Source organism: Mastomys coucha, unplaced genomic scaffold, assembly GCF_008632895.1.
Source record: "Mastomys coucha isolate ucsf_1 unplaced genomic scaffold, UCSF_Mcou_1 pScaffold14, whole genome shotgun sequence".
NCBI lineage: Eukaryota > Metazoa > Chordata > Mammalia > Rodentia > Muridae > Mastomys > Mastomys coucha.
This window is the reverse complement of record NW_022196896.1, coordinates 85,467,742-85,486,080: the sequence shown is the minus strand read 5'-3', so window position 1 is coordinate 85,486,080 and position 18,339 is coordinate 85,467,742. Positions and strand designations below refer to the sequence as shown.

The 18,339-nt window shown below is 43.2% G+C and overlaps 1 protein-coding gene across 2 annotated transcripts in view; it reads left to right on the top strand.

Annotated features, from left to right (window-relative positions):
• Als2 (alsin Rho guanine nucleotide exchange factor ALS2) overlaps window positions 1-18,339 on the top strand; it is a 75,455-nt gene that overhangs the window by 20,293 nt on the left and 36,823 nt on the right. For both annotated transcript variants that reach the window (XM_031367609.1, XM_031367608.1), the window contains exons 4-10: window positions 348-1,255; window positions 5,044-5,401; window positions 6,968-7,136; window positions 8,211-8,307; window positions 10,486-10,563; window positions 14,001-14,183; window positions 17,417-17,588. In XM_031367609.1, the coding sequence (XP_031223469.1) occupies window positions 348-1,255; window positions 5,044-5,401; window positions 6,968-7,136; window positions 8,211-8,307; window positions 10,486-10,563; window positions 14,001-14,183; window positions 17,417-17,588 (1,965 nt within the window). The remainder of the gene's footprint in view (window positions 1-347; window positions 1,256-5,043; window positions 5,402-6,967; window positions 7,137-8,210; window positions 8,308-10,485; window positions 10,564-14,000; window positions 14,184-17,416; window positions 17,589-18,339) is intronic.

The following is an 18,339-nucleotide window of genomic DNA, read 5'->3' as shown; positions in this document are numbered from 1 at the left end:
CAGAGTGAGTTCCAGGACAGCCAGGGCTACACAGAGAAACCCTGCCCCGAAAAACCAAAAAAAAAGAAAGAAAAATTTCATCTCACAGCATGGTGCATGGAGCTGTGTTTTCCAGGTGGGAGGTTGGCACAGCAGGACTTTGTCTCGGGTTTGCTGGCAGCTTTTGTAGTGACCTGTGATGCTGGCTGAGCAAGCCCAAGCTCCTTAAGGTTTCTTGTCAATTCTCATTTCAATCCAGAAAGATGAAATGCCATGGGGTTTTCTGAGTCTTTGAAGGTCTGAAGGTCTTCGCTGATGAAATGCTTAGTTAACTCACTAACTTCTCCTCTTTCTCTTTTGAACCGTAGATGGTGAGGTCTACAGCTTTGGGACCCTTCCCTGGAAAAGTGAATCAGCAGAAATTTGTCCAAGCAGCCCCCTTCTAGAAAGTGCCCTGGTTGGGCATCATGTTATTACTGTGGCAACAGGGAGCTTCCACAGTGGAGCAGTGACAGAAAGTGGGGTGGTGTACATGTGGGGAGAGAACGCTGCTGGGCAGTGTGCAGTAGCTAACCAGCAGTATGTGCCAGAGCCAAGTCCTGTCAGCATTTCTGACTCGGAGACCAGCCCTTTGTTAGCAGTTAGGATTCTGCAGTTGGCATGTGGCGAGGAACACACACTGGCATTGTCACTCAGCAGAGAGATCTGGGCATGGGGCACCGGCTGTCAGCTGGGTCTCATCACCACCACCTTCCCAGTGACAAAGCCACAGAAGGTGGAACACCTTGCGGGAAGAGTGGTGCTCCAGGTGGCCTGTGGTGCATTCCACAGCCTCGCCCTTGTGCAATGCCTCCCTCCCCAGGATCTGAAGCCAGTCCCAGAGAGATGCAACCAGTGCAGCCAGCTGCTCATCACTATGACAGACAAAGAGGACCATGTGATAATATCAGACAGCCATTGCTGCCCTTTAGGTGTGACATTGTCAGAATCTCAAGAAGAAAAGCATACCAGCACTGCTACCAGCCCTCACCCAGAGACACTGGATGGGCAGGGAGAGGTATTTGAGAACACGGTGGTAGAAGCTGAACTGAGTCAGACCGCAAGTGGCAGTGGCATTTCCACCCAGCAGAACATCGTGGGAACAGCTGAAGTGTCGTCTGCCAGAACAGCTCCCTCATACCCAGACACCCAGGCGGTAACTGCATACTTGCAGAAACTATCAGAGCATTCTGTGAGGGAGAACCATGAGCGTGGAGAAAAGCCACCCCAGGTCCAGGTAGCTGCTACATTTTATAACATAAAGGTTATTTGGAGTTAAAGTCTTTGTTTTTGTGTTCCTGTAGGAGCTGAAGTCCTAAATTCAGCAGGTTCCCCCCCCCCCCCCCCCCCCCCCCAATCAGGCTGCTATAATTCTGTCTCTAGGCTCTAAGCAAGCCTAGAGAGGAGGGAGCCTGTGCTAATTCAGAAAGCTATCATGCTGGGCTTGCTTTAGAAATGGCCAAGTGCTTGCTCTCCTTGCTTGTATTTTGCCGTCCTGGCCGAGGCACCACATTTTGGTAGTCCCCAGAAGAGTATAACCAGTATAACCATGGCTCACAGGGCTGCTTCCAGATTGTACTGGGGTGTCTCTTCCGAGTTCCTAAAACTCTTTTCTCCCATCTAGCGAGGTTACTAGGTTGTAGAGCGTTTAGTTGTAGGCAGACATATAACAACTTACAGTTTCTAGACTTGGTTGTGCATGCCCATAATTTAGGAAGCCAAAGCAGGCAGGAGGATTGCTGAGTTTGGGGCTAGCCTATGCTATATAGTATCAAGCTAACAAGGGCTATAATTAACATTCTGTCTCATAAAAGAAAACAAAAACAAAAGTAAAAACAAAAGGAGAAAAGAAACTTAGAGGTTTTACTTTATGTTTCAGGTTTGTTGTATTTTTAGTTTTTGTTTTCAGTTATAACTGGTCCTTACCGAGCTTTAAGGTGGGGAAGTATTTTCTATTGTCTTATTTAGAATATTCTCATTGGAGACTGCAGAATGGGTGGCAACCCTGTTTCCAAAAAGACAGTTTCTGGTTTTCTCTTGGGATTACTTGGGATTTGCTTTGTGCCAGAGGTGGTGGTGGGGAAAGAAGTAAACCATCTAATCAGAAAAGAACTGTTTCTGCTCTTTTTTACTCAGGGTCTTTGGTTTTTTTGAGACAGGGTTTCTCTGTGTAGCCCTGGCTGTCCTGGAACTCACTCTGTAGACCAGACTGTCCTCAAACTCAGAAATCCGCCTGCCTCTGCCTCCCAAGTGCTGGGATTAAAGGCATGCACCACCACCACCCGGCTTCTCTCAGGGTCTTTATAGTCACAAGAGCCCTCAGTTCTTTTCTACTGTCAGAGTAAGAAGATGGGGTGTTTTAGAAACAGTCCTGCTTCACACAAACTCTTTGAACTTGTTGGTATTTGATTTTTTTTTCAATATAAGAGTAAACTGTTTATAAGAAAAAAATCTAAACAAAGCAACATTAATTTATCAAGAATGTTTATAGAAAATTCTTAGACTGTATGTGTTTATAAAAAAATTGACTTTGCCTAATCTTAAGTTTGAGGGCATCCCAGGCTACAGAGGTTTTTGTCTCAAAAACAAACACAGAAGACAAGTTTGTCCTTTTAGAAGTCATTCCTCTATTACATTTAAGGCTAAAAGCTTATTGTATTCAGCTCACTTGGGTATCAAATTACCACTATTAAAATTCTCTATTCTTAAAAAAAGAAAAACAACATAAGATAATTGCATTTTTCTTTGAAGTTATTTTGATAAATGAGGTTTTTATTATGTATATTGGTTTTGGCAGTGTGTGTTCTATTAAGTTTAACTTAATCTTTGTAAGTAACATTTCAGCCTCACACTGAACTGAAGAATTTACATGCTGTTCTTTGTTATTGGTTGACTCTAAGTTCTAGAATTATGTCTTTAATCGAAATGGCTAGTAATTAGTTTTTCCCTACTTTATTTGTTTAAACACTATTGAATGGCTAGAATGTAGCTCAGTGGTAGAGCACTTGCCAAGCATGCTTGAGGTTTTCAGCACCTCAAATAAGGCAAGATATAAAAGTATATATATATGCATGCAAACACACATCCATCCACACATATATATGTACTCATGTACATACACACACATGCATGCATGTATATATATATATATATATATACGTATATACACACACACATACATCATATACAGTAGCTTAAGCCTATGGGCAGTGATTTCTCCTTTCCTTTCCTTAATGGTAAGAGCCTCCCTCTCAGATACCATCAAGGCACCTGTTAGGAGCATTATAGATATAACATGAACAAAGGGGAGAAATCACAGAAGCACTGAACACCTTGCCATCCGAGACCCGGCCTTTGATTGTATGTAGCTTCCAAGCCTCTGCTGATGGTTTAAACTGGATTACTTATTTGTATAGAAGTAACTTCTGAGTTTGTAATATGTAAATATGGAATTTGACAAACTACATTGAGTGCCTGCTTTATGCCAGATACTGTGATAGGCACTGGGAATTACTTAAAGAAAACTAGAAGCCAATGTTATTTCTATTTGGTTTGTTGTTGTTTTTGAGATAGGCCTAGGCTGGCCTGCAGCTGTACAAACATGCTTTGCTGGGTTTGATTCTGAATTCAGGGTAAATTAAGGAACAATGTACGTATCTTTGGGACCTTTGGGTATAAAAAGCAATTTAAAAAAAAATTATATTGTTTTTAATTATGTGTAGGTGTTTTGATTATGTGAAGGGGTTTGATTATGTGTAGGTGTATGCTTCTGCATGTGAGTATGTGCATGTGAGTTCAGGTCCCCAGGGAGGTCAGAGTTGTTGGCTCCTCAGGAACTGCATTACAGGTGGTTGGGAATGGCCTGGCACGGCTCCTGGTAGCTGGACTTGGGTCCTGAAAGAACAGCAAGTGCTCTAAACCGCTGAGCTCTCTTTCCAGCCATCAGCCCCTATAAGAAGCAAGTGTTTTTCAGTGTAATTATGCTTATATGTCAAAAGCTTTTTTGTGTTTATTGGGGTATATCTAATGATTGTTTTCCTTTTAGTAAACAGTATTTGATATCTCAACCTACTTTTCACTGATACTGGGAATTTTTTGTTGGGGAACTTTCTAATATTCCCACAAAGCATGCTAAGAATACACTAGCTCCCTGTATTTAATTATTAACCTGTTCTTTCATCCTCTGTGGTAACCAGAGCAAAGGTTGTAACATGCCCAGCTACTGTGTCACAGGAGATAAGTCACCAATGGGTCAGCCTAAGAATGTAGTTTGAGGGATAGTAGGTTAGGGCATAAAATTTTCTTCTGTACAACCTACACTTAAATCTTCATTATAAAATGTTTTAGAAAAAGCCTTCTTTTCTTAATATCTTATTTCTTTTGCTTCTTAGTAGCAAATAATGAGTTTAAATTTTCTTAAAAGTATTCAAGTATAGCAGTTTGAGTTTTTCCAACCTTCTACCCAGGGCATCTTGATTAAATCCGGTTATTTCCTTTTTTATGTCTATTTACTTTTTGGTACAAGGTCTTGCTATGAAAGGACAGGCTCGCTAGCTTTGACCTGGAAGCTCCTCGTCTCAGCCTCCCCAGGGCTGCGGCCAGGGCCTTTTGAACCTCACTCTCCTTTTTCCATGCTTGGTTTTATAAAGTGGCTAGAGATCATTTTAACCTGCCACTAATAAAGTGGCTAGAGATCATTTTAACCTGCCACTAAAAAACACAACATTGAGACAAGAGGAAGCACGTAGGTGAAGAACTATATTTCAAGCACCATTTCCATATAGTATGTTAACTCTGCAATCAGGAGAGATGGTTTGAGACTGAGGATAAACAGCTCTGTTGTCATTGGCCTGGGATTTGCTGTGTAGCCCAGGCTGGGCTCATTCCTCCTCCTCAGCCTCCTTAGTGCTGAGGTTATAGACAGGCACCTTGCCATTGGATCTGTTTTAGATTTTTTTATGCAGGTAGCTGTAAGCATTAAACCGTTGACTGCTTGTGTTTTTATATACTGTGTATGTGTGTTAGCCTCTTGTAGAAGAAGCCGTTCCTGATCTTCACAGTCCACCGACCACAAGCACCTCAGCTCTCAACAGCTTGGTGGTCTCCTGTGCATCTGCTGTTGGTGTGAGAGTGGCCGCCACCTATGAAGCTGGGGCCTTGTCTCTCAAGAAAGTTATGAACTTTTACAGCACTGCCCCTTGCGAGCCGGGAGCCATGTCAGGCAGTGCTTCCACAGGCCCAGAAAGTCTGAAAGATCTCAGAGAAGAGCAGGTGAAACAGGAATCACTGCAAGGAAAGAAAAGCTCCAGTCTCATGGACATCAGAGAGGAAGAGTCGGAGGGAGGGAGTCGAAGACTGTCCCTCCCAGGATTGCTGTCACAAGGTAACGCCTCAGTGGGTTGACTTTTGGAGCGTCCTGGGTGCTCCCAGCATCGTGTGCTGGGATACAGCAAATTAGTCTTCCTAATGATCGGGGCTGCCATATTCTCTGCAGTTTCCATAACCATGGTTTATTAAAATGGTGTCTTTAAGAGAAAGCTACCACTTTCTCCGCTTCAGCAAAAGTTACAGGATATAGCTTCAGTTTTTTTAACAACTATTTAAAGTTTATTCTGCTACCACATTGATGTATAAGATTTACTTCATGTTATACATTGTTTTCAACACCTTAAAACCTAGTCACATTCTGTCAAAAGTTGACCTAGCAGGGCATAATGAGCTACACCTCAATCCTAGCACTCTGGAAGCAGAGGCAGTCAGAACTCTATGAGTTGCAAGATAGCCTGGTCCACATAGTGAGTTCCCGAACAGCTAGGGCCACATAGTGAGACTCTACCTCACAACAAATGAATAACAACAACAAAGCCAAGAAAAAAAAGCCTACCAGCCTATATGTGTAAATGTGTAAAGGCTTTTTTTGTTTTGTTTTTAATTTATTTTATGTGTATGGGTGTTTTTCCCGTATCTATGTCTGTGCACCACGAACATGTCTGGTACCCATGAAGACAGGAAGAGGGCATCAGATCGCTTGGATCTAGAATTATATGTGGAATCAAACCCAGGTTTTCTAGAAGAGGAGCCAGTTTTCTTAACTGCTGAGCTATCTCTCTAGCACCTGTGAAAGATTTTTGATAATCCCCATTTAAAGCTTTCTTCCCATCATAGAAGTTCACATTTTTATATCTTAAAACTAATCCTGTTATTTATCTGTTATATAGTTGAATTAAAAGTTGGCTTGGAAAACATTAGCTTTTAACTATATTTTGAAATAGATAAGATATTTGTGAACCTTGTAGTATTTTTATAGCGTATTCTGTTTTTGTTTATTGTTTGTTTGTTTTCTTTTTTTTTTTTTTTTTTTTTTTTTTTTTTTTTTGGTTTTTCGAGACAGGGTTTCTCTGTGTGGCCCTGGCTGTCCTGGAACTCACTCTGTAGACCAGGCTGGCCTCGAACTCAGAAATCCGTCTGCCTCTGCCTCCCAAGTGCTGGCACTAAAGGCGTGCGCCACCACTGTCTGGCCCTGTTTGTTTTTTTTTTGAGACAGGGTCTTGTACTTAGCCCAGGCTGCCTTGGAACTCTTTAGTTCAAGATGGCCTCAGACTCGGCAGTCTTGTCTCATCAGGTAACACAAGCATACGCTACTACACCCATTTATTTAGCATATTCTTTGGAATATAAGTGCTCTAGGATATTGATAAATGTTACACAGAGAAGGGTTGTGCAGCCAAATGTTTGGCAGTGTGACAGATTAAACTTTTAAACAGGTTTCTAATTGCAGGTCTCATGAGCATTTCCCAAGCTCATTTGACCGGTAAAGCCACTCTGTTGCAAAGAAGCTAAAGGTACTTTTATAAACGCCGTGCTGGCGATTGCTCTAGGATGTTCCGGTGAAAGCATCGTGCCTTCTCCTGCTTCCCTGCCCCTTTACCCAGCTTTTGTGTGTCTTCAGTTTCCCCCAGGCTCTTGAGGAAGGCTGCAAGGGTGAAAACTCGGACTGTGGTTCTGACCCCCACATACAGTGGAGAAGCAGATGCCCTCCTGCCCTCCCTGAGAACAGAGGTGTGGACCTGGGGGAAAGGCAAAGAAGGGCAGCTGGGGCATGGTGATGTCCTGCCCAGGTGAGTGCCGCCAGCATTTACTGATGGTGATCGGCTTAGGCAATGACCTTTTTCTTGAGGTCTCCAGACACCTATTTCCTCTGACAGGACAGATTACTGTACACCATTAGTGCCGACACGAAGCCGTTACCTTAGTCCTCAGTGCCTAACAGTACAGGACTGGAGGCTGGGCATGGTGGCACACGCTTTTGATCTTAGCAGGAGGGAGAGATGAGGGTGGGTAAGTGAGTCTCTGTGAGTTAGGCCAGCCTGGTGTACATCACAAGTTCCAGGCCAACTAGGGCTACATAGAAAGACCCTGCCTCAAAACAAAAACCAATAAAGGGCTAGAGTGTCCGTGCACACATGTCCTTGTCTGTTTTGATGTTGGTTCATCTTGGGATGCAGAACATGGTGTTAGGGATAAGGCAGTATGTCATTGAAACATTTTAACTTACCAAGAGGAACCTAATCGACAGGTTTCTGATCCCCAAAGATGTAGCCATGCTTCTTAACGTCTCTATCACTAAAGCATTAAAATGTGTGCACATCCAGGAAAACTGCCATTTTTTTAATAGGCATTCCCAGTATTAACATACTTGATATATGAAGAGTGAAGATGTGTCAGTAGACTGTCTGAAGCCATGGGCTAACATGCCTCAGCAGAGCGAAGGGAACTGAAATCAAGCTGGCTTTCTTCTCCCTGTGGTGCTCTCTTTTTTATGGTTCTACAGTTTTTACATTTCTATTTTATTTTTGAGAAAGGGTTGTGCTGTGTGTTCTATTCTGGGCTTGAATTTGCAGTCATTCTCCTGTCTGCAAGAGCTGGGATTTAGGCCGGTGTACTACTTCTAGCTCAGTTTTATGATTCTTAATGGATTTTGGATTATAAGGGTTAATTAGTGATGACAGACAATGCTGCAATTAAAAACTACTGAAAATTAGGTGTAATATTTAGAAGTAGCTTGAACATACACACATTATCTTTGACATTTTATTTTTATTTAACAGTTCTGCCTGTATAGTTTGAGAAAGGCTATGATTCATGCTGAAAACACTTTTACTTTGTGTGTATGCATATTTGTTTCCTTTAAGGCTGCAGCCGTTGTGCGTCAAATGTCTGGATGGTAAGGAGGTAATCCACTTGGAAGCAGGCGGCTCCCACTCTCTCGCACTCACCGCTAAATCTCAGGTAAGAGGCTAACTGGAATTCTGCTCTTGGCTTGACAGGAGGTTCTTTTGACTCGACTGTCTCGGAGCGACTGTGCTGTCAGGCAGAGCTGTCTCCTTTGAGCAGTTAGGTTTCACTGAGCAGTATTTTCAGTTTATAGATGAGGGGAGGAGAGCAAGAGAAGTTATCCAGCTCATCTAAAAGGCCTTGCTCTGTCCGGATAAAGCTTCCATTTAACTCTAGCTGCCAGAGCAGGGCCCTTCCTAAGTGGAGCCAAGTTTCCAGGTAGTAGTGGAACCTCAGTTCCCTTATGAAGAGGATTCTTAGTGTGACACTAAGAAAAAAAGCCGTTTTTGTTTTGAAATTCAGTTTATACAAAAACCCTAAGAAAAGAAGTAGTTTTAAGATGTTAAGATTCCAGTTGAACAGAACTACCCTGATACTAGAAGCAGACCCATTTATGTGAGTCTTTTAGATGTCTTCAGGGCATGTGTGTTATAACAGTTTAGGAAACAAGACCAAGTGTGCAGTAGATGCTGTCAGAGTCACTGGCTTCTTTTTTGTAGGGCAAAAATTAGAACTTGGTATATTCTATTTCTAAACGGAGCAGAGACTTCAAATAAACAAATAGAACCATATATGTTTAAGAGCAAATATTAGGTGACTTTTCCTCAGAAACAAAGAATTGACATCAACAAAAGATATGCTTGTCTTCATAATAATTCAGCAGTCCTAAACAGCAAATATTAACAGACCCAGAAGTACCTACCATGGGGCTGAGGTTGTAGCTCAGTTGGCAGAGTGCTTGCTTGGCATGCTCGAGGCCTTTGGTTCTGTCTCCACCTAGCTCATAAGCCAGGCCTAGTGGCACTCATGAGACAGAAAAGAGGGGCAGGAGTCCAGGGCCATCCTCTATTACATAGCAAGGTTCAAGAGAGGTGCAGTGGAAGGAGGGATGGGGGGAGAGAGGTCCTTGGGGTGCTGGTCCTCAGGCCTGAAACCTGGGTCCTCTGGATCCCTCCTGTAAGGTGGCAAGAGAGAATGTCTCCTGCTAGTTGTCTTTGGACTTCCACATTGCTCACCCTGATGTTAGGTCTCCACCTCCCCCCACAAACAAATATGAAGAATTTAAAAATAGAATAGCTAGTGATAAAAGATAATTCAGCAAACAAATTTAAAACTACTTTCTCCTAGTAGGTGATATTACTTTTATTTTCAAAACACAGGAAAAAGCAATGGTGGCAGAAATCTCAGTGGGATCTTGCTGGAAGCTGTGCATATTCATTGACTCAGAATTCCTTGCTCAGGAATTTTCTCAAGAAATAGATGCGCATAAATATGTACATACATACACATACACAAACATACATGCATCCATCCCAGGGGGTTTCAGTAGGTTATTTACAGGGGCGCGTGCACCTTACCCATGGCTGCATTGCTGAGGAAGTGGTGTCTGAGTGGGACCCATGCCTTCCTCCCTATGCCATGAGTCTTGTGGAGGTGGACTGGCCTCAGAGTGAGATGATCCCTCAGCTTCCTGACTGTGTTAGGATTATAAGCTTGTACCAGCAGGCCAGGTTTCATTTCTGTTTTCTTCTTTTGAAATGGGATGAGATAAGCTCTCACTTTGTAATCCAGGCTGTCTGAACTGAAAAATTAGCTCAGACTAGAAACATCTCCCATTGCTTCCTGAGTGATGGCATTTCAGGACTGCACCACTGTGTCCAGCTAATACCTATTACTTTAATGAGTAGAAAATTAGTAGGCTGGCGAGATGGCTCAGCGGGTAAGAGCACTGATTGCTCTTCCTAAGGTCCTGAGTTCGGATCCCAGCAACCACATGGTGGCTCACAACCACCCATAATGAGATTGGACGCCCTCTTCTGGTGCGTCTGAAGACAGCTGCAGAAAATTACGCCGGCTGGAGCGGGCTGTAGCGAGCGGGGCCAGCAGAGGTCCTGAGATCAACAGCAGCCATACATGATGGCTCACAGTCATCTGGACAGCTACAGTGTACTGATACACACAAAAATGAAATAAAATAAATCTTTAAAAAAAAAAAGTACCAGCATGCACAGCTTTACCTTTAAAAAAAAAAAAGAAAATTAGTGTGAGTAATTTCTGTGGTTACAGGTAATTGAGAAGGTTCAGAATAAGCATGCAAGATTAAACTTGTATCTGCTCCTCTGTTTCTGATAGGTTTACTCATGGGGCAGTAATACCTTTGGTCAGCTTGGGCATTCTGAATTTCCAACAACGGTTCCTCGTCTCTCAAAGGTACTTTTGTAAACTTAATAGCAATATATTCTGGGATTCTGTGCTATAGCACTTTGTATGTTTAGGGAAATTGTTTTTATAGCCAAATTTAGTTTATAAATTTCCTAAAAATTTTTTATTTTTTTTAAAGGCTTTATGACACAAAGCCATTCCTTTTCCACTTAAATGTAATTCTTAAAAATGTTTTTACTTCATAGCTTTAACTGTTCACTGAATATTTATAATACTTCTGTCTGTCTCTTTTTTTAGCAAAAAAAAAAAAAAGATGTCTTCCTTTAAGCAAACTTTTATTTCTTTGGTGTATTCTTTTCTTTATTCCATCAGATGTCTTCTCTGGCTTCTCTCTAAACTTGAATTTGACAAGCCATAATTTTCTGGTGTTGAATGTGTTTATTTTATGGCTTATGCCAGCGTAAACCTATTGCTAACCCCTTTTCTGTAGCAAAGCTAAAGGTTTAGATGACTCTGTGCTGTATAGATTGGTTTTCACTTATCTAACACCGTTGAGAGAGTAGTAATTTGTAGTCCCTTCTATTTCATTCTAGATCAGCACTACCCAACCTTTCGCCTGCTCTAACACCTTGAAGAATGCCAATGTACGGCCAGTAGTGCTGGCTCCTGCTATGGTGTGAGCCAGAAGCCCATAAGAATGGGATGCGGCTCTAGGACTGCCTGTCCCTGTCCAAGACAGATTCCCACTGAGAGTAATAGAGATTGTGAGGGGATGACTGCCTCAGCTCTGAGAACGTAGTCCAGATTTAAACTATGGCCAAAATGCATGCGTCTTTGCTTAAGGCCCACGGGGATGGCTCTCCCTTCAGTGAGCTCAGTTCTTTCTGCTCGAATGAGAAGACTGAAGAAAACATTGGAGAATGTTAAGTTACTGCTTCTAGTTTCAGTAGTAGATATTTTCCTTTTGAATTAGAAAGTTCTTAATTATAAATATGTATGGATAGCCACAAAGGCCAGTAGGGGCATCTGATGTCAGGGCGTGTGAGCTCTGGCATGGGTGCAGGGACCTTGGGTCATCTATATGTGCTCAATATGCTCTTAACTGCTGAGCCATCCCTCCAGCCCTGCATTTAGCATATAATATGCAGCCCAGTTACTGTTACTTAAACACAAAGATTCGTTGCCCTGTCATTTTAAAAACAAAGTAGAAGCACCCCTACTCAAGAGGGAAAGGTTTTGGGGGCTAGACCTGGTAGCACAGGCCACCTTCTTTGCAGCGTCTGGGAAGGCTGAGGCAGAAGAATTGAAATCAACTTCTGCCTGAACTACAGAGCAAGTTCAAGGCCAACCTAGACAATGCAGAAAGACCCTATTGCAGAAATATTCCAGAAAGGGTTGGGGCTCTAGCTCATCGTTGGAATAGTCACCCAGCAGTCATGAGGCTGCAAGTTTCATCCCCAGCCAAGTAACAAAAGGCAAACAAACGGAAACCTTACCCTAGAAAATGCTGTAGCGAGGGGTCAGAGGACCTGAAGGTCTGGTTCGTATTTAGCCGTAGCACCATGGAATCTGTTATGAGGTTAATCGCACAGCTTTGTATACAAAGTACAGCATGGAGGTTTGTTTATTTGGAAATGGGTATGTATTTGTTTCCTGTGGTCTAGAGATGAGACAGAAGTCCTTGCATGAGGTAGGCAAGACCTCCAACACTGAGCGACGGCCACACACCACAGCCACTGATGGTTTGAAATCATCTTAATTAATCTATAAAAGCTAAAAGTCTAGTGAGATTTGAGTTAGAGTTTTTGTTTTGATTTGAATTTTTGAGACATATTCTCATAAAGCCCATGCTGGCCTTAAATTCTTGACTGCCCTGTTTCAGCCTCCAGATTGCTTACTGCTGGCCATGTGCCACTATGCCCATGTCTGAAATTGTTTTTTGTTTGTTTGTTTTGTTTTGTTTTTTAAATTTGGCTTTCTGACATTGAATTCAGGTCCCAGGCTTTAGAGGCAAGCATTTTTGTCCTCAGCCATTGCACAGGACCTCTTATGTAAGTCTCTTTAAAAATTATTTTATGTGTGTGAATATTTTGCTGGCACATATAAGTACATTGCATGCATGTCTCAGGTCCTCTGGAACTAGAGTTACAAATGGTTGTCAGCCATCATTCTGGTTCAGTATCTTTTGCAAGTGTACTTAATAGCTGAGCCATCTCTCTAGCCACCTGAATTTGTTTTGATTGGAGATTATGCAGTCAACACTTGCTAGCTTTTGGTGAACTTGGTTGGAGTTGGTAGTATACCCCTGAAATCCTGGTACTCAGGTAGTGGGGGCATTCAAGGCCAGCCTAGGTTACACAGCAGAGACCCTATTTGACACACACAGACTGGGTGACTCATTCTTCTCACAATGAACTGGAAGTCCATTATTTGGATGGTTTGATTTTTGAGAACAGAGTGCCATGCCCAGAGAAGGTAGCTGAGATGTCAGTAGTGGCAGTGCGTATACACTCACAGTCACCTGTGTGTAGAGCCTGGCTGATGCACAGAGTTTACCTGATAGAGGCTGAAGGAAGCTGGAGGCTGGGGTAGTGTTTTGCTGCAGTACACTTTCTTAATGAAGTCTTATGAGGAAGGCAGTGCATCAGACAGGGCAGTGGGAATAATAGTAAGTGGTAGATTGTAGGGTACCTAGAACCTTGGCTACTGCTTTTTGATGGAAGCTCCTGGATTACTGTGTGGAGCCCTGTGGTTTGAAAACCAGCAGTGTATAGAGCTTGCTTCTCAAGCATTTGTTGGCACTTGTCAGCGTCACCTGAAAGCCGGATCCCTTCTGGGTAATCTGCAGCTGAGAGTTTGCATTTCTAACATGTTTCCAGGTGATGCTCCTGCTGCTGCTGCAAAGACCACTCTCTGAGAGCCACTGGTCTAGGTGCACGTAGATGGCTTCTCAGGGATCCTGCCTGTTTCAGCATCCTGGAAGTTGGCACAGTGAACTGGCATCAGAGAGATAGTGAGTTACAAGTGGGGAGTCTCAGCACCAAGGGTGCAGCCGGCAATAATGAAGTCTAGCCTTTTCATTATCTAGATTTTTTTTCCTTTTTACGTAGATTTTTTTGGCACATGACCGAGTGTGGATGGGCAAAGGTACATTCTAGTGTTACTGTTAGAGCAGGGCTCTAGAGTCTCCTCACTGTAACATAGGCTGTTTATAAACACCTACAGAGTCACATTAAAACTAGGAGCTGCGCTTTTTCCTTCCATAGTCTACTTCTTCAGATTTTTATGAGAGTCTAATTCAAGTTTAAAAGCTGCACCTTGGGTGTCTTACTTTTGCTCTATTCTGCAGCAGGTGGGTACATTGCTGGAAGAGGTCCACTCTCACAGCCGTAGCTAACTGCCTCCTGCCGGCTAATCTGTTCTGTCCGTGCAACTTGAGGTCTCCTCAGTTGCCTTGGATCAACGGTATCTTTCTGTCGTTTCAGGTTAGCAATGAAAATGGAGTCTGGAGTGTAGCCGCAGGCCAAGATTACTCCTTGTTTTTAGTGGACACGGAAGACTTCCAGCCTGGGTTGTATTACAGTGGCCGACAGGACCGTGCAGAAGGTGACATCCTGCCAGAGAACCCCAGTGGTACAAAGACTCCAGTACTTCTCTCCTGTAGTAAGGTGAACTACAGTAGAATTGGATCTTAAGGCCCACATTCTGGAGCGTGAGGAGTCTTTGAACATTGCTGACTGTGGTGTCCCTGCAAAGCCCTTCTCACTCTTCCCTCCTCTCCTCCCTTTCCTGCTGTACTCTCCCCCATAGCACCCATCATCATGTAAAATGCTTTGTGATGTTCTTGTCTGCTGTCTGCCCTACTGTAATGTGAGGGCCATTCATCGCTGTGTCTGCGTGCGCTGTTGTCTTTGAGGCAAGGTCTTGATAAACGTGCAGCCCAGGCTGGCCTGGAACTTGCTGTGCAGACCTTCTGCCCCTCTTTCCTGAGGAACTGGGGTCCCTGGTGCATGCCGTCATGCTCCAGCACAGTGCATATTCATATGCGGCTGTTGAGGCAGCACTCTCAGAGAGCAATACTATGGCTGTGCTTTCTGTTTGCTTGCTTTTGGTTGTGATGCTGGGGTTGGAACTCAGGGCTTTGTGTGCATTGGACAAGAACTCACCTCCGGACTCACCTCCTGAACTAACCCCCAGTCTCCCCACCCCACCCTCTCAGCTGTTTTTCTTTTATTTCTCTTTTGCTATGCTAGTACCAGAGCCTCGTCATTCAGCGAAGTCTCCCAGAGCCCTCAGGTGAATTGTACTGGAAGCCCTTTCTGTTGGTGGACAGTGCTAACTTGAGGCTCCTGAGCTCAGAGACAGCCGGTCCCCACAAGTCGCTGGTGGGACTTACCCTGCGCCCCTGTTCCCTTGGCTTTCATTTCTGCTAGCTTAGCTGCTGCTTTCTCTTTTGAAGATCCACATTAACATCCGCTTTTCTAATTCCTGCCTCTTTACTTGTTGTATACTTAGAGCATTAGCTCCTTTCTGCTTTCCCCTTATTAAGGTAACTCACATCCCCACAGAGACATGTCAGTAGCGGGTATAGCCCTCAGTGCTGGTACATTCTAGATTTTCTATTCTCATTGAAGAAAATGTTTTATGGACTAGAGTTAGTCTTTGGCTTTCTTGTTCGTAAGCTCTGAATGTATTGTGACAAGACCCTAATTGCCAAAGACAGCATTGGCCAAGGTTTGGCTGTTGACCTACATGTAGTTTGTTTGTCATGCTGATTAGCCCTGGGCAATAGCTGGCCTGTCACCACATGCCCTGTGGAAGACTTCTGTCTTGATAAAGAATGAAAGGATAAGGCTCTAGTGTATGTCATCAGTTTTCTAGGACGGTTAATATCCACAGTGTACAGCCTGCCTGTCTGGTTTAATGAGGAAATGTGAATAAAGACATTGGTTAATTTTGTTCACACTAGGGCAAAGGTAAAAAAGGAAGAGCCTTAGCACATGCTAACTATAGACAGTTGTGGGCTACATGTGACATTCATCTTTTTTTTTTTTTTTTTTTTTGGTTTTTCAAGACACAGTTTCTCTGTATAGCCCTGGCTGTCCTGGAACTCACTCTGCATATCCTCCTGCCTCTGTTTCCCGAGTGCAGCATTGGACATTTTCTTTCTTCTTGTAGTTCCCTGTTTGTACTCTCCCAACCTCACTCCCTCTGGTGACCACTGCTTTCTAGTCAGTTGCTAAGGCCGTGCTTTGTGCCTGCTCTCACTGTCTGCCCTTCAGTCCTGCCCATTAGCACAGATAGCAAAAGTTCACTTTGGGGGCTGAATGGTGTTTCATTATATACACATTACTTTCTTTATGCATGTTTCTGCCAAGGCATGCCTATGTGATTCTGTGTCTCGGCCATTGTGAGTAGCATGTGTCTACAGATGTCATCTTGACGTACGGGTTTTAGCTCCTTTGGAAGTACTGAATACTGGGGTTGCTGGATCGTGTCGTTGTTCTTTTTATAGGTTTGTTTGCTGGTTGGTTTGTTTGTCTGAGGGGCCACTGTCCTGTTTTCTTCGCTGGCCATAGTAATTTAAGGTCCTACTGACAAGGTGTGGGAGTCCCTCTTTTTCCTTGTCCTTGTAAGCACTTAATTGTCGTCTTTTTGGTGATGGCCATCCTAAGTGTTTGTACTGTCCGTTTGAGGATCCTCTGGGAAGTTCTACTTACGTCACTTTCCCACTTTCCAGTTGGATTATTTAGGATTTTTTGCTACTGAGATTTTTTTAGTTCCTTTTATACTCTGGATATTACCCCTTCGTTGGATGAATAGTCCAAAGGCATTTTCTCCTGTTCTGCAGATTGTCTTTTCACTTTATTGCTCCCCCTACCTCCCAAAAAAGGTTTTAGTGTAATACAGTCTCATTTGTCAGCTTTTCTTTGAGTGCTTGTGTTTTAGGGTCATATCCAGAAAAATCTTTGTCCAGGCCAATATCTGGAAGCACTTCTGTGTTTTCCTTATTTTGTTTCTTGATTTTGATTTGTGAAGTATAGTCTCCTATTCAAGGCTAGCCTCAAATTGATCCTCTGGGATTGCACGTGTGTGCCACCACACCAGCTTTGTTGTTGGTTTTTTAAATCTTAATGCATGGTCAGAGTAACCTAGAACTCAGTATGTAGCCAGGATGGCCTTGAACTGGCAGCATTCCTCTTGCTTCACCTGAGTGCTGGAATTGTAGGCATGAGCCGTCATATCCGGCCCTGTGTTGGCACTTGTAAGAGACAAGATAGTGCAGAGGCCTTGCTGGGCTCGGAGCTCCTCCTCGTTCTCACTGATCTTGTCTCACATAAGTGAGTCTTGGGATGTGTACTCTTTTCTTTCTTTCTTTCTTCCTTTCTTTCTTTCTTTCTCTCTCTCTTTCTTTCTTTCTTTCTTTTCTTTTTCTGTCTTTCTTTTTGTTGTTTTTGCTTTTTTTTGAAACAGGGTTTTCTCTGTGTAACTCTGACTGGCCCTCCAGGAACTCACTCTGTAGACCAGCCTGGCCTCAAACTCACAGAGATCTGCCTGCCTCTGCCTCCAGAGTGCTGAGATTAAAGGGCTCTGAGATGTGTAACTCTTTTATCATTTGGGTCTTTGTATGTCTAAGGTATCTTGGAGATAAATAGAAATAGGTAAATGCAGTTATTCACAATTAGCAATGGTATGTGAGTACACTAACTCCAAACAAATGAGAAGAGTTCTGTTTGTAAATCTTTACTTTTAAGCTGTTGGCAGTTTAATAACTGCTTATCAGCTCCTGGGTATCTGAACCTTTGGCTCTTGTCTACTGCTGTGAGCCCATATAACATGCCAGACTGCTGTTTATAAATGATATTTTATCTTTAATCTTTTTATTTTCCACCTGTTTTAGCTTGGATATATAAGCAGAGTAACAGCAGGAAGAGATAGCTATCTGGCCTTGGTGGATAAGAACATCATGGGATACATCGCCAGTCTCCATGAGTTGGCCACTACGGAAAGACGGTTTTACTCAAAACTCAGCGAAGTCAAATCACAGATACTTAGGCCTCTTCTCAGTTTAGGTAAGTTGACACCTTCCACCGCCTTGCGTCCCCAGGTCATCACAGCTCTTGTTTTAGCGGTTCTTTCTGTATTGTCAAGAGGCATATTTGTCTGCTCATTTGCTTTTTTAGACAGGGTGTCCTGTAGCCCAGGTTGGGCCCAACTCACTATGTAGCTGAGGAAGATCTTGAACTCTTGATCCTTTTGTCTCTGCCATCCAACTGCTGAGATTGCAGGTATAAGCTACCACACATGCCTATTTTTGTGGTCAGTTTGTTTAAAGCCCAGGCTGACCTCAAACAATCAGTCTCACCATTACCTGGGACTTTGAGCATGTGCCACTGTGCCTTGCTTTAAGAAAGCTGATTGTGGCCGGGTGGTCGTAGCGCACGCCTTTAATCCCAGCACTTGGGAGGCAGAGGCAGGCGGATTTTCTGAGTTCCAGGCCAGCCTGGTCTACAGAGTGAGTTCCAGGACAGCCAGGGCTACACAGAGAAACCCTTGTCTCGAAAAACCAAAAAAAAAAAAAAAAAAAAAAAAAAAAAAAAAAAAAAAAAAAAAAAAAAAAAAAAAAAAAAAAAAAAAAAAAAAAAAAAAAAAAAAAAAAAGAAAGCTGATTGTGTTGATGGTTATCCCTCACACCTCACCCCTAGGCCCCAAGCAATTCACAGCTGTTTGTCTGGATGCCCCAGCTCTGTCTTCATATTCCCCTGAGCGCCTTCTTCCTGTACTCATAGCAACTGGAGCTTTAGGAAGGTGTGGCCGAGAGGA